This window comes from Athene cunicularia (assembly GCF_003259725.1).
Source record: "Athene cunicularia isolate RWA chromosome 4 unlocalized genomic scaffold, athCun1 chr4_part3, whole genome shotgun sequence".
Taxonomy (NCBI): Eukaryota; Metazoa; Chordata; class Aves; order Strigiformes; family Strigidae; genus Athene; species Athene cunicularia.
Window position 1 is genome coordinate 6,626,346 of NW_020799100.1, and position 16,927 is coordinate 6,643,272.

The 16,927-nt window shown below is 38.4% G+C and overlaps 1 protein-coding gene across 4 annotated transcripts in view; it reads right to left on the reverse strand.

Moving 5' to 3' along the window:
- TENM1 (teneurin transmembrane protein 1) overlaps positions 1-16,927 on the reverse strand; it is a 357,561-nt gene that overhangs the window by 110,066 nt on the left and 230,568 nt on the right. For all 4 annotated transcript variants that reach the window (XM_026848413.1, XM_026848414.1, XM_026848412.1 and 1 more), the window contains 3 exons: positions 16,777-16,878; positions 15,462-15,656; positions 11,927-12,127 (listed from right to left, as the gene is read on the reverse strand). In XM_026848413.1, the coding sequence (XP_026704214.1) occupies positions 11,927-12,127; positions 15,462-15,656; positions 16,777-16,878 (498 nt within the window). The remainder of the gene's footprint in view (positions 1-11,926; positions 12,128-15,461; positions 15,657-16,776; positions 16,879-16,927) is intronic.

Below are 16,927 nucleotides of genomic sequence, written 5' to 3' on the forward strand. Positions count from 1 at the left end.
GTCAAAAAGATGGCTCAGTGGGAACATTTAATAAAGCCGTCTCACAGGTACAGTCTGAACTAATGCAGCATCAAAAGAAAACAAAGATTTTGAGGGACCTATTTGCAGCAAAGGTTCACCAGATTGCCTGAGTGGATGAGGATACATCTTTATATAAGCACTAAATCCTTCATGATACACAGAAGTACTATTATTAACAGTGACTAGAGCATTGCTTGGAGCATAAAGTTTTCCACAATTATTTAGTTAGTAAATCTGATTAGTAATATTCACTAAAGTAGTAATGATTTATTTAAGCACTGTTTGCAAAGAATAGGCACCATCTTTAATTCACTGGCTTACAGAATGACCTTAGAATATTGGTCCACTCACAAAACCTGCAAACATTACCTCACCCAGGTCACGTGTGCTGTACGTTCTGTGTACCTGCTAACTTCAGTACTGAAGATATATTTTATTTATCATATCTCTGAAAGGCTCAAAATGCTGAAAATGTGGGTACTGCTACTACTTCTCAATATATTACAGGAACATCTATTCAGATTCACCTGTGTAAAAGCAGTGGCAGCCCCAAAATGGCATAGATGCCATTGCTGCCCAAATTGGATGTTAAGTTGGCACTCAAAAGGAAATGGGATAGCAACTTGCAGAATCTACATCAAAGTGCTAGGACTGGATGCTTTTAAGAGGATGTACTTGCATTTTTTTATTTTTTTTTTCCAGGGAAGAGCCAGACTACATGGACAGACAGTGGATCAACTAAAATAAGCCTTAGGAACTCTGTGTTTACAGCAAACAATTTTCGCAGTAACGACTAATATGAGAAATTAAAGGTTATTACCAGCTTCTAAGTAACATTGCAGTTTCACAATCAAAAGCAAAATCAGCTGAAGAGGCTGGCCTCTCTTTTTAGCACAAATAAGCAGTTTCTTGGACAAACTCAACAGTCAGGCATAACAAGCTCTTTCACAAAAGCAAGGAGAGCAGCCTCAATTAGCAAAAGTCATGCAGTGCTCAGTGACTGACTATGAACACTGCTTACCCAGACAAGGAGCCAACATTTCTATGTTCATTGCTGCATTTGTGAAGATGAGTACAAAGAGAGATGAAGCAGCTCCCAGTAAATAAACCATAACTTCCTCTGTGTCAGCAGCATAAACAGAAATAGCAACACGCATCTGGCAGCGGCTGTTCTCTCTTGTTGCTGCTCAAGCAAAGATGCAGCTCATGACTTGCATTTTTCCTGCACCAGGGAGAAGCAGCACCTTGGGCACACGGCCCTGGCTTTTACATGGGCACTGCTATCACGCTCCTCAGTGTCCATGGCACAACTGCAGTAGTGCTTTGTAGGTATTGAGAAGGGAACGAGTGTCCTTTATTATTTTGCTGATTCTCTTTCTTCTATGCTGCCTACATTTTTCCACTAACTCACCACTTCTCCCTAGTCCCTCTTCACCCACGCAAACACTGCTTTGCTGAGGCAGTTCTGTCATCCCCAGGACATGCTGCCCCATCACATACTGCTCACAGAAACCCTGCTACTTCTCGCTCCGCAGAGCTGACAGAGGCACCGCTAGGCTGGCTACCCTTTTTAAAGGCATTTTTGTCATGAATGCATGGGTAACCAGAATAGAAGCTGAAAGTCCAAATGTGCCATGTGAACAATCAGCTATCTGCAGTCCGTCAGAAAATGATTTTTGATGACAAGGTGATAGATACTATTTTAATAACCTGTTTATGAAACAGTCAAGACTTCCTAAACTGAAGAGGGACACGCCCAAACGTACACTGCAGCTACAATACACCACTGCTCTATCACCATTGAAATGTTCTTGCATAATTACTGCAAATTTAATTTTATTTAAAAAGTATTACTTGAGCCTAAACATTTAAGAAAAAAGTTCTTAAAGAGAGCAAAGCCCAGAAATTCTTTAGATTAGTCTACATATATTACCATTGCAACAATCTACACAAACAAAAAGCTTAAACATGCTGTATGTAGGAGAATAGGAAGTTCCCACAATTTTGAGTTTTATCAATAGCAGTTTCCTATTTTCAGAGGTAAGTTAAACTTCACAGACTCTGGTGCATAATCATACTGAAACAATAGCTATTTTTGTAGAACTCTTACACGACAATAAAAAAAATATTATAAATATCTGCTTTTCAGGGATTGATGCAACACATTTTGCACAAGAGGCGGTCTGAAATTCGCTGAAGGACAGAACCTCTAGTTGTTCTAGTGCTTTTTTGTACTCTTGCCTTAGCAGTTCCCCCGTTAGTGCTTTTCCAGCTGTGAGGAAGGGACGCTCCCTCCTAACACAGGAACTCTTCTTTACGTGCTGGTGAAATGGATAACTTGTCAGAGTTTCCTCACTAGACTTGGCTTTTCAAATGATAAGTAGAAGATTTTGTATGTCGCTACTGTTCTGTTGTCCATCTAGGCTGTTTTTAACCCTCCACTGCAGGATCCACGCCACCAGCAGAACGTTCCTACAACGTCTCTACTTCAGAGACCTCTTTTATAAAGGGTTCTTGTGTAGTACAAGTCTTTCATATTTAGAATTTCCATCCTGATATTTTCTTGCATATAAAGTATTCACTGAAGCCCTTTCCATACTATATTCTGTCAGTTGTTTTACCATGGTTCTTAATCACCATCTAGCAGATTGACTACCATGTAGATGATAAGGTTGAGATGCAAAACGGATGCAGGCACTTAACTTCAACTTTAAACATCCAAATCCAAAATTTAGACCCTTAAACCCTTTGCTCAGTTTACCTAATTTTGAGGTGCTTGAACCACTTTGGCACTAAAATCCCACTTATTTGCCAGGTTTTGCTACTAGATAATCACCCCACTGGGTTCATAACAGCTTTATGTTAAGCTCTCTAGTTTCACAATCTGTATCATCTTGCACAGGTGTTGCCTAAGGATCCTAACAGGTGTTACTCTCCAAACAGTTCTACTAGGGTTGGCCTAGCACGAGACACCAATATTGAGGTGGACAGTTCCTGGACACAAGGGACTCCCCATAGAGACACGATACCACGCATACAGAGAGGAAAGTCTCTGTTAGCTACCTAGAAGTTAGGATAAACAGGACTACTGCTGTCACCTGAGCAATTCAGGTATCTTGCTCCTGGATAAGGCAAGACATGCTGGGATAGAAGCATCTGAACTGGGTCTGTGGATTCCACCTAGTGGAAGAAGTAATACCTTTTTGTGGATTAGACCAGGATTTACAAAAGCTGATTTAAGTAAATTATGTTTTACATTTGAATGAGGGATATTTCCAATAATTGCTGAATGAGGTGCGAACAGCAATACATTAAGAATCTTAATTCTCAGGAAGAAAAAGGGAAGGAAAGAGCCATTATTTTTGGCATACCTGCAAAATAAGCAGCAATCAGTTGAAAAACATCCCAAGTTTCCTCAATGTGTATCTCATACCCTTGACTTATCCTATTTCTTAAATCAATACATGACTAGATCAGGTATTTCTGGTTCCCTCTGGACTGATTTCAACATGCAGGAGAATTAATTTTTACTGGAGTGCTTCTTCACTGCCTTAAATTTCTCATGTTTTAAATTCTCCAGCAACACATATTAAGTGTTCCAATCTTTAACTATTAAGTTTTTAATAGAAATCTTGCTCACCAGATATCTTTTTGCAAACTCTTGCAACTCTGCAGGAGATACAAATCAAACCAGTCACACATCGTTTTTTTTTTTCTTTTCAATGAAATATATAGTAGTAAGAAGAGTCTTTCTACAATGCCAGACAATGTACAGCAGGGGAAACTTCAATCATCCTTTTAATTAGCAGAGCAGTAATAGCCAAAGCTCCTCACAAATTAAAGAAAGAGGACAGCTAGATGAAATTAAGTAAGTCCATCATTTCTTCAGAACAAAACAATGAAGGATGGTTATAGTGTAATTAAAAAGTTCTTGAGATCTGCCTAATATAGGGAGCAGAGTAGAAATACCCACATGGAACAGAGCCGTCTATAGAAAATTCATGACAGATTACATCACATACTGAGGAAATTTCAAGGCTATTTTCACTACTGTGAGTTGTTTGTAGCGAATATCCTTGTCCTTGGCAAATGAGAATGACTGACACCCATAATTTGCAATTTCCTAAACCTGAAGGTTTCTGATTGCAATGAAATGGTTTTACCTAATTATTTTTTCAAGTTGCAGTTTTTGATGTTTAATTTTGAAACCAATTTGAGATGTCTTGAACTATATTAATACACAGTATTATGCCTTCATTTCTTTTTGAAGCACTTTACTTTAAAAAATGCATACTTCTAATGATTTTTAAATTACTCTACTCTGCACATATCAATTTACAACAATTACAACATTTTGCATTTTTCAAAGCACTTCATTTTTAAAGAGGTTTTATGCTTCGCAAGATACTGAAGGAAGAGGCTGCTGATCCATTTTTACCCTTTGTAAAATTACCACCAATCTTGCTAGAGAGAGCTTAACCAAAAATAGATATGCTAAATATATACCATCTCCATATAATCATTTTAGGATGAATGTTTTTGTGACTAAGAACTGCCAGTATTCTTTTCCCAATCATAATTAGGTTGCTTCAGTGGTATAAATGGATTCAGTGGAATTATGACAAATGTCCTGGAGTAAGGACGACAGAAACTGGCCTACTTTGGCTGAATAGAGTCTAGAGAAGTGAATACAGGACAGGATGTCAGAAGCATCAGCTCTGTCACAGATTTCATTATTTTTCAGTCTATAGTATTTTAGGCATAGTGCTGCAATTAATTAGCAACTCAGGGCTGGATTCTCACCTGAAACACACTGGGATAACACTGGTGGGATCACTGCAGTTACACTAATTTATGCTAGGTAAGGCTCTGCCCCACTGAAGAATTCTGTCACCCATTTTCTCTTGATACTCCCTCAATTTCAATGCTCCATGTTAAAGATGTCAATCTGAGAACAGAAGACAAGCTTTTTTTGTTCAGTTTGTTGATGCTGCACCTTCAATTAGCCAGAGCTTCCCTTCTACCTGACACGAGTAGTCAGTACTCACAAGTTTGATTTTGTCTTTCTGAAAAGCACTGTCTATATGCCTCAAAGAGAGATGACTCATTAACATCAAAGGATTTTGGATGACAGCCTATAAAGAAAGCAACAAGGATCCACAGACTGTAAGTAGAAAGTTGACTATACTGAAGTTGTGGTGACATTAAAATGGTGTACTACCAGAATTCCATCCTACTGTATTGTTTTGTCATGTATGCACCAAATCACCCCCATACTGCACAGGTCAGCTGAGTCATATGTTGGAGGTCTAAATAATAATGGATTTTCACATACAGTAACTGGATTCAGTACGGTCTAAAGATGTTGAGACTCTGAAATATTCCAAGGATTACCTTTTCCAGCATAGGTAGTCGTCACAAAAAATATTTTATAATTAGTCTCACTTGGAACAAAATATGAAATTCCTATTCTCTATTCACATTGTCTAGAGGAGGTGGGGAGACTGAATGAGAAACAGGACTTAACCTCTTCTGTTTCTCTCTTGAGCACATCCACTGTCGACTAAACTGGTAATGGCCAAATGTCTTTGGGCATTTTTGTGCAACTTGCCAAAGGATGACTGAACTAGAAAAAAACTAAAACTAAATGAACAAAGTGATAAAGAAAATAGTAAGTAATTAATTCAAACACAGAATACTCACATTTATATTGTGAGTATTATCATGGGATTTTAATTTTCAGTGCTGTACATCAGTGAAGCATTTGATTTTCCCCAAACTAATAATTAGAGAGCTAAAAAATCACATGGGTTTTTTGACAGCACGAGCTAAAGCCATCACAATGTTTGAAGACAACCAGTTTGCTGTATGGTAGGTGTGACTGTTGGGGTCAATGTCTTGGACAATGTGGGAAAATGTAACAGTGTTGTTGCTGTTTCTTTTTCTCTTAGAAACACTTTGGGAATCAAAATGGTGGAAAGACGGCTCTCCTCAGAAATGTCTGTGGACCTCTGCCTGAGATCAACTTCACTCGGCCCTAACAGCTGTGCCTCCCTTACTTTCAGGCAAAAGCAGACATAATTCTCTTCATTCCTCATACAGTCCAAAGTGAAGACTGCAGAAAGTGGGATGGATGACAGCTAGCTAAAACAAATTAAAGAAATGCAGTCACTGCAGAAAATGACACTGGATCTCTGTATACTTCAGTGTAGGTTACACCACAGGTAAAGGCAGCAAGCAATGTCTGCTTAGACCAGCAGGAATGAAAGATTCGACTACATTAGATGCATAATGACTGCAGCACTGATCTTTGCAACTGGAATTATAACAGCTATGTCCAAGCATTTGGAAGGACCCAGCTGGAATAACTCTATGCAGCTTCTCTAAAAATTTCTGACATTTGTATGATTTTGAAGCAGTGAAAGCCATAGCTTGTTTATGACCTTCAGCGTTCAAGCCAGTTGGCAAATTGGTGAAAGAAGCTAATCCATCTCCCTCGTTGTAAATACACGTCAGTGTATAATCATATAGAAAAATTAAAGCACTTTGATCTTGTCCTTATAATAAACCAAATCTTAGGTACAGATAGAAGTGATTTTTTTCTCCTGATATCACATATGGCTGTAGAAAGGGTATCTACCAATATTGTTTTGATTGGTGTAGCTAAAGATCTGTTAATATTTTCAAAGTTAAATTCAGTTGATGCCACCTAAAAAAAGCCAAAAGAATCAGAAGCATATTATCTTTCTGTTTGAACATTAGCTGACAGGAAGAGCCTTTACAAATGGGCTCATAAGTAGCAAGGCAAAGCCTGAATGAAAACCATGTAATCTTTGGGACAGGCAAACTGAAATCTGAGCTAACAAAAGAAAATGGGTTTTCATGGAAGTTCAGTATTGTAGGGTAGAAAGAGGCCAAATATGTCTGTAACAGATATGCTGCTAAGAATATTGGAAGGATGGATCTTAACAGGGCTGAATAAAAAGCCAACATAGGTTGTGTCCTACCAGCAGTGTAGGATTAGCAATACTAAATGTCTAAACAACTTTCAAGCCATACTGAGCTGTTATCATTGAGAACAAATATAAACACAATGGAAACACATCCTGACAGCTGTTTTGGAGGTCTGTAAGAGGATTTTCTGGACCTCAAGGGATGGCAACTGGCCATCAACAACTTTGAATCTATAAGGAGTATCTGGAGGTGACGCAGTGAGATTGGTTTTTGGCAGTCCACAGGTCAGAGCAGAGACTATGCTGGACCTCTGTGTTGGACAAACTGGCTTGGACAGCGTTGAACTGTAACAGCATTGTGGCTGCTTCTTTTGGTCTTTGGAAATACTTTGGGAATTCAAAGCAGTGCAAAGAAAGCGAGCAGGTCTATGCTATGCCAGAGAAGGATCCTGACCTCTGAAGATAACGATAAGATCTTGAAGCACTTCAGAATTACCACTCTTTTGGCTAGAAGCTGGTGTAATGGTCATGTCAGGAGAGGATGTCAATGATTTTGGCAGCAAACATCTGCTCTCCCCAGTTCATAGCTGTTAACAGTATGCTTTGTAGCAATGATACAAAAGTGCCCAATTGCCAACTAATCCTCATACATAAAAGATGCTCAAGCTGACTGGTCATGCAGGACAGTTTAACTAGAGCAGTAAGTCAGATGGACTCTGGAATGGTTACATGGTAGTTAATTCAGTGCCACACAGCTTCTCCCCACAGCCACAGTGTAAGAAACATCTCTACCACTGGAGTTATTTTTGGATAGAAGAGTAATCCCCAACTCTGAACACAAACTAGGGTTGCTCTAGTTATACCAGCCTTTGTAGTATAGACATTGTTTGTGAATTATTCTATTCAATTTAATAAATTAATTCCTTAAGAACATACATAAATCCTAAAGGAAAAGGAAAAGCTCTTCAGAAAAAGTATTGCAAAAAATCTAGTGGACAATCTGAGACATTTAGCTTCTGACCCAAAAAAGGGAATAATTGTGGGTGCGTATGCCGGGTCGCAAACCGTCTGCATCACTGACAATGTAAAAGTGTCATCAGCATTCAAGTTAGAAGATTAACAATGTCTAAATTAATGACGCACTTGTGTTAGAAGACTAACGGCGTCTAGATTAACGACAGCTAAAAGTGAAAGTATTTTTACTCATTAGGGAAGAAACAGATAAGAAAGGAATCTGTAGAATAACAAAGCAGAAATTTATCTACCAGTTGTGCAGGCTTAGTAGCGCTTGTTGAAAGTGCTGAGAGGAACGAGTTTTTGAAATGAGCATGCGCCAGAGCAACACACGGATTTGCTGTCACAGGAATATATAAGGACTTGTTTTTCTAATAAAGATCGGAGCTTGACTGTTAACCATATTGGTGTGTGTCTTGTCTCACAACCTCGTCCTGCAAACAAGGGCGTTCCTGCTACAAATAATGCCAGAAATATTCCTATATGGAAGTCTCCAAGACTGACTGCAATACTGAGACAGATCACAGCTATGGCCTGCTCATTTTGACAGTCACTTTAGAAACCACACCCCATATAAGGGAAGACTAGAAATAAATCCAATTCACTCCATTACTCTGTGCTTTTGTGAATGTGCTTCCTCAAAAATTATATATAACTATATACACATTCGCCTTTTTTAAACTAGCCACTTCTACCAACCAATGAATTCAATCATGTCAGTTCAGCGTTTGGTGTATCCAAACACTCCCAACACGCAATTTTATGTAGAAATGGATCTGAACAGTCCAGTAGATTAGAACAGCAACTGTGCAGAAGAGCAAGTATACACAATAGCAAGTAACTGCTTGAATGATCAGACCATACATCCTTAGAAAAATGGCATTTCTTTAAGCATGAAAAATGAAACCTGTTTCATAAGAAACACAGGAAAGATGAGTTAGTTAATGTGTAGGTATCTTCTTTTGTCTTTCTTTGACCTTTGAATACTTAAGCTTGGAATTTCAGTGTTCCCTTGATGCAATTTTTTTATGAAGTAACAGGAAAAGAAAAATGCATACTTTACGTGATCAGTCATACTTCCCAAAAGGCCTACTCAAAATCCAAGAAATACATGTTTTTTCTTCTTGTGGAGGTGGAAATAGTGACAGGGAGAGAGAGAAAGCAGGGGGGAGTGTGTGTGTGTGGAGAAAGAGAGGTGTACGTATGCAGCATTATGAGAAGCAAATGGATTTTAAATATCTGCTCTTTTTACAAACATTAAGGACAATGAATGTCCAATTAATAAAAATGAATTTGACAAAGAATTTGATAGTTTGTCACCTCACAGAAAGCAACACAATTGTAAGACTTTTCACCTATTCAAACTGGGAGTGTAAGGTGCACTTTTTAGCAGAGAGGGTCAGGCATAATTGAAACAATTTACCTAAGGACAACGTAGACTATCCCTAAACAGAAATTATGAGTGTCAAGCAGAAACTGAGGGATTAATTTTTTTGGTACATGTCCTGCACAAAATCAAACAGCATGAACTGTGGTCTTTTCTAGCCTCAAAAATCCATGAATGATTCTAGATCTCCGGCTGGGGCTCCAAATATTTGCAGTCCTTCAGGATATGCATGGGTTACACAGTCACCCTTCATCTCTGTTCCTCCATGCCCTCACTGATTTCTGTCTTTCCCCAGTGTACCACTTCTAAAATGGAATTTCTTATTGTTTGAAGAGCTAGACATGGGCAGGTAGGGGAAGGTATCATAGAGACAGCTCATCCTTCTTCAGATGGGCTACAGTGTATGCAGGGTAATGTACTCGGAAACATTCTGGCACCTTTGCTATTTCTCGTTTTTAAAGTACAGCAAGTTATATTAATTTCTATTTAGGAAAAAAAACTTAAAATAATGTAACTTTTTATTATGAAAGTATTTGGAATTTGCTAGAGGAAGCAGAAATCATCAGGACAGAAGCCTTTATACTTCAAGGTGATACAGAAAGGCAAATTTTCACAGTACTGACAATGATGCGGTACAGAGATGGCAGGAAAGCGCAAGGGTTTGAGGCAGGCTGAGAGACTGCTCGTCTGCCAGTTGCAAAGCTTTCCTTGTTGTCTGATTCCAGATGAGCAGTCTGTGGTTTACCCTTTTCATCCTCTTCATTGTACAAAAGATCATGATTTTTTTCATTCACATATGACAGCTCGTTTATTCTGACCTTGTTGACTTACTCATCTGATGTTTTCCTTCCTCACTAAAATCAAGCTTTACTTCTAGCATGCACAGCAATCCCTGATCCTAGGAAGAAAGTCTCAAGCGCAAATGAACATCTATACTTCAGTCTAACACTCATTGTATTGACACAACATTTCTGAATCTAGTTTAACACCTATGAAGAAAGATATATTTGAAAGGAGAAATCTGAAGTATCTAGCTATAAAGAGAGATACCTGCTGGTGGTTGTAGAAGCATCCTTTGATAGAAGACAGTAGAGATGAAGAGAGGTATTTTCCCTACTGGTTGACGGAGGTAAGGAAAAAAGTTACCTTTCTTCTAAAAATTAATCAAAATGGCTTTGGAGGCAAGACAAAAACTATGATCCAAGCACACAAGATAAAAGCCTCTTCACTGCAGTTATTTATTAGATCTCTGTTCCCTTACTTAATATTTAATTGCCCCATATAGCTGACACAACAGACCTATTGGAGCTTAACATCTTTTGAGCTACAATAATGTTGCATTACAACAGAATTAGTTTGCATATTTTGTGAGTAAAAAATCAGTACATTGCTAGCACCTTTCCTAATTATTTGCTTCATTAACATTATAGTACTACTATATTACTAACCTTCAGGGAATATTTTTAACACATAATAAAATACATGATAAGAATGCAAGCTCCTGGGCTTTTGCTGAAAGCCAATAAAAAGTCAATTATTATGAAAGGTACCATATCTGACAGTGTCAGACTGAAACTACAGTCATTAATTTTGGAGTGTAGAATGAATGCAGGGTCTTTGTAACAAACACTGAAAATTATTATCAGGTCAATATTTTGTTGCTTAAAAAGTTATCAAGGAGGGGGACATGTCTGAATTTAAATATCATAACCATACACTTTAAAGATCTGAATGGAAATTTATACTGTTCCAAGTGTTCGTTTGAATGATGATTTCTAAGAAAAGTTGGTGACTTGGACCACTGGTTGTATTTCACAGTATTCAGCAAATCTGTCGCTTGCATCTATTCTGTACTGGAATGTGCTACTTATCATCCAAGATTCCGGCTTTGTGAGCTTTACAGTGGAAAAAAATAGTACTACGTACATTGGTAATGACATGCTCTATTACAGAGTAAAATGTCCAGAGTGCATTCATTTCAAGAAAACGAATCGTAAATGTACAAAGCACATAGGAAATCCATTTCAACTCTTAATCAAATTCAGTGGGATCAAACCTTGATGGTCCTCTAAGAAAGAAAAGAGTTTTTATCCCAGCATGAGAGAATGGATGCTCATTTTTGTTTAAAGATTTTTTGACAGAGCCTTCTTACTCATCAGTCACTGCATTTAGACCATTATTTTTTTTATATTCTCCCAGTCTCCCTCAGAGTTGTGGATTTTCTCATTGCATGAGCCTGATAAATGCTCAGTATCTCGGGCTAGAATCGTGCTTAACTCCAATCCATGCCAGGAGGCACTTGCACTCTTGCAGGACTACTGTTCTCGTTGTCACACCATCAGGCAGTCAACATTCTTGTCACAGAGAAAATTCATTTCTATTCTTGTCAACAGAAAGCCAGTTGCTGACAAGCCCATTCAGTGCCGTGCCACAGCACCCCTGGTTCACCCGTTTTTTAAATTCATAGTAGCATAGTAATAGTCGCTACTTTCTTTCACAACTCAAACAGAAAGCATAGGCATTATTGAAAAAATAAGACTCTCCAGCATACCTGTTGAACAGTCTGAACCTGTCCACTGCGGTTCACAGCTGCAGAGTCCTGTGTCCAGGAGGAAAGTCCCATGCCCCGAGCACTGCTCCTGGCACACGGGAAGCGAGGTCTCACAGTTCACACCGCCCCAGCCCGTGGAGCAGTGACATTCCCCTTGAACGCACACACCATGGCCAGAGCACATCGGATCCAAGCAGTCCTCTGGAAAGCAGGGAATATACAACTTAGAGCCTAAAACTTGGACCTTTACAGAAATTTCCTAATGAAATACAACACCAGGGATTCAGATTAATTTGGTGATTTTTGTGTAAATACCCAAACTGAAATGATGTTAACAAACACTAGGAAAAAACAGTCTATGCTAATATCTGTGCAAAAGTATAAGCCAAAATCAAGAAAAAAAGGAAGCATGTAGACTATTAGAGATTATGTGATTCTGCTTGTCAAGGACATTTTCTTATTTTTAAAATGTGGATACCCAAGATAGATCTATTGGTCCAACGTCAGTGAAGTTTGCGCTTCAGCAGCAGGGCTAAGAAAGAACTGGAGCAATTAATAATTACTTCTACAATTGAGCACTGTGTTTCCATTTGGGTATTTGTGCTCTCTGTTTTGTTTACATCTGGGAAAAGAAAGATTTATTCTTTCATCTTCCCATGGAAAGCTATCTCTACAGCTGAAAATTTGATACAAAAAAAGTGGCCATTGACTAATCCTGAGTAGTGAATTTTGACTGAATGCTTGCTGTAAAAAAAACATCTCATACACTCATAAAAAGTATGTGCTGGGCAATTGCAGATAATGAACAGATTCATAAAAGTCATAACGTACTGATGAACAATTTGCAAACAGACAAAGAGCTAAATTTGTTCTCAATTTGGATTAAACTATTCCTAGTGAAAAATTCAGGAGCTCTGTAGAAGAATTTAAATCAGCTGGTTAGTCCTGTATAATCAGCATATTCTTTCATAAAGCCCCAGCATTTCCTTAACAAGACAGATTTTAAGCAGAACACAGCCTGCCTTCTCTGGAGGCTGCAGGACGACTGCAGAGCTGAAGAGGATTTGTGGGGTCTGAGTATGGGAAACAATTAGCCAAAAGCCTATTCATGTTAGATCATGCTTGAGACTAATGTTAAAGAGGCACTTTCAAAGTTCTTGTACGTATTTTTCAAGCATCAGCACAAGCGCTGTTTTACTAATTAAATAGTAAACTTAACAAACACTGTTCTGTGCTACATGAATGAAAAGATGCTCTCTGCTCCAGTAAGGGAAGACTAAATACTTCAGACGTAGAGATTAACGGCCTCCAGTTTATAGGACCTTTTGACCTAGGAATAAAGAAGTAATGCTTTATCTTTTGAGCTGCTATGACACCAGTTCAAGATCTTATTTCAAGATTCATGTTGTATCTTTTTCAGCCTTCCAGGCTTGTGCAGAGTACAATGTAATTCTGAAAGAGGGGAATCAGAGTTTCTGGATAACACATATCTTTGCTAAGCACACAACACAAATACTCGGCAATTTTCTCTCATCCTGAGAAAGCTCTTTATTTTGCTGATCCTTTAAAATTAATTGAATGGCTCCATAAACAGCTTAAAAAGTATCACTCACTTTAGTAATGATAATCTGACAGGACAAATTCAAACGACTCCCATAGCAATGAATACATGTAGCTACTGGTGTTCCCTGAATAGTACATATGTTACTATGTCTGCTGTGTTAACAGTACTGCTAAATACTAAACTCATATTTACATACAATTATTTGTACGTAAATATTCCTGACAGAATTACTTCCACTACTGCACGATATGTTGTACAATACAGTGAACTGAACAGTCATGTCATGCACACACTTACAATAAAAACCCAGTGTACTTGCACAGGTTTGTTTCATTCACCCTATTTCTACATAATTCCACCCTTTTAAAAAATTTAAATACATCTCTTCCTTTAAAAATCCAATGTTTTCACACTTTTAGTTCAATAGCTGTCTGAGTACGTTTATCTCCATTACTTTTTTCAACTATTTTGCAGGATCATGATATTGTGAGAAACAAAGCAACTGAAACCAGCAGTCACTCTCTCACCAGCTACAGCCTTGTTCAGCATCACAGCCTTAGTGAGTAAATCTGTGTATTACTTGTTTTTTCCCATTTGGGTTTTCTTGATTTTGTCCATTTCTGAAACTACCAACAACTGAGTATGTCAGAAGTATTCTCTTGATCCTTTAAAAACCATACCAGGTATGTCAAATCCATCAAATCCATCCTGGACATTTTTCTGACTAGAGAATTCAAGCCACATAAAGAGCCTCCTCTGTGTGCTACTCAAAAGAATTACCTAAAATCTATATAGCAGGAAGCATGGAAGTATGCTGTCACTAGCTTCAGGCTAAGGGCACTGGTGAAAAATCATCAAATCAGGGCAAGCATGAATAAGAGTTCTGCTTTCCGAGGCTATGCACAGGGGAGGAAAGTCAAAGCTGATGAGCTAAGGCAAACAACAACTGCTTCTTTCTACAGATGTGGGCAGAGACACATTGGTACTACAACCAGCAAAAGAACAATTCCTTGTTCTCAGAATTTCCAACTTTTTAATAGCCAAGCCTTAAAGATGCCAGTTTAGTACCGTGAACACAGTCTCATAGTAAAAATGACATGTGACAACAGAATTACACAATATGTTCTGTTAAACTGAAACTGTTTGCTGCTCTTTTTTGGCTTTATATTGTCAGTATGTTCTTCACAGAAAAATCCAAGATGTAACAGAATGAAGAAAGGGAAAAGCTGATCATGATCTTCTGACTACTTTGGAGAACCACCATGTCTTAGTTTGTTTAAAAGATCTTCTGACTGCCTTACCCTTAGCTTTTGGCCAAGTGAAAAAGTCTGCACAGGCTCTCTGACTGCGTGCTAAGGGATTGAGATTACTGGCAGCAAGGAGTACTGGGGATGCCAGCTTCCCTTCCTGAAAAAATTATCTGGAGCCTGGGAGAAGAAAAATGGAGACAAAAAATCAAGATGGTCTCACAACTTTCACAAAGAAGGAATCCTTGCTTGCTGGGATGTTTACCAGGAAACTTTTTGAGGATTGAGAATACACTGCTTGCTGAAAGGCAAAAACTTCCATCCATTTCTGTTCTTGCTACTTCGATTCAATGAGGGAGGGAACAGAAATAATCCGAGAACTAGAGTCCTCCTGGACCAAAAGAGAAACTGGGTATTTCAGAGGACTGCCCATGCTACAATTACTAGTCTTACTAGACAATATTTTAGAATAAAAATGTGAATCTTGGAAATTATGTGATCAGCTTCCACTCACTGTCACTGAGACCTGAATACTTTTACCTTTGATAATTTTCTATCTTAACATTACTTTCTATGAGACAGTTAAAGGTGCTTTTGTGTAAAACAGTACTGCTTCACAGTAAGCTTCTCACATCTGCATGAGTTCTTAACTACCTTAAACCAGGTCTGGAGATAAAAGACAAAAATCAAACCCCCTAACTACAGAGTGGGAAACTTGACAAACCTTCCTCACAGATCTCTCCTTTGTAGCCAGGTACACAGATGCAGACACCCATGATACAGGTACCATGGCCAAAGCAGGTTGGATCAATACACTGTTCTTCTGGAACGTCACACTCCGGTCCTTTCCACCCATTTCGACACACACAGTGACCTTTCTCATATTCTCCATTTCCGCTGCACAGCACTGGACAGGAATCTGAAGAAGGCAGATTGACCTTTTTAAAGTATTTACATTACTTACATAGATTAACATTTATTGCATTTATTGTTCTGTAAAATTACTTTGCCACGCCAGCCCCCCAAACCTCCACTTGATTTGAGGGTTGTGACAGGCTGAAATCTTTGAACTAAGTAGTGAAGCAGTAATACAATGTCCTCATCTCCTCAGTCTGCTTCATATACATACCTTAATTTTGACCTGAAATGGGATATCTTAGAAGATAAAAATAATTATCTCCCCTTGATTGGCCTCTGCAGAAAATCTGCAGTGATGACTGCTTATGATTTTCAGTAAGATTAACATTTCTTTCCTATGAACTGAAGCAAGATACTGCCCTTTTCTTCCTTCTTCTAAGCAGGCTTAACATTACTGAATTTTTAGTTGATACTGATCTGCACATAAGCCAGTGATCTGGAAGCTTAGTTTTACAATCCAGTATCAATTTCTGAGGCAATCAAGCTCTTAAAAAAATAAAGTCTGCCCTAAATTTGAGGAAACATTGGAAAAACACAAGAACTTCCAGACACCACATGCAGCAGATGATGGAAAATATCGACAGAAATATCCGAAATGGAAATAAGCTCACTTACAATCTTTTTAGCATGTTTTTTGCCCCAATGCTGGAAAACAGACTTTAAGCTCCTTTAGGTTTCTTTTCTACACCCTATTCAAGTTAAGACCATAGAAGCACTTTGCCTTATGCAATTTTCTCCAAAATGAAACTGTCTGTTACTCTTAAATAATAGAAAGCATTATGCTAGGCTAACGCACTTATTAAAAAATGTATTTGATAATCACGGAGTGGATTCAAAGAGGGATGGAGTAATCTGTTTACTCCGAAAGTCAGGGAGAGAGAAGTGGTTGATGCATCTTAGCTCAAGTACAACACAAGAAAACTTTCTATGTGTGTGCTCGCACTGTACATGTACAGCATGCTTAAGTACGGCATAAAGAAATTTCTATGTGTGCTGTTCCATCTGGCTGGGAAGAAGTAATTTAATCTTCTTTAATCACTTTGAATCTTTGCAGGCCCAGCAGTCACACACCATAATCATGATCCCTGTCATATATTGTGGGTCAGTTACTATGAGATTACCTTTTGCACAATCAGGACCAAGGAATCCTGGGAAACAGTGGCAGTGCCCCGAGATACATTCTCCATTCCCATTGCAATTAGTGGAGCAGTCATCCAGGATTTCTGTTTATTCAGAGAGTTGCACACAAAGAAAAGCACAAATTGGTTCAAT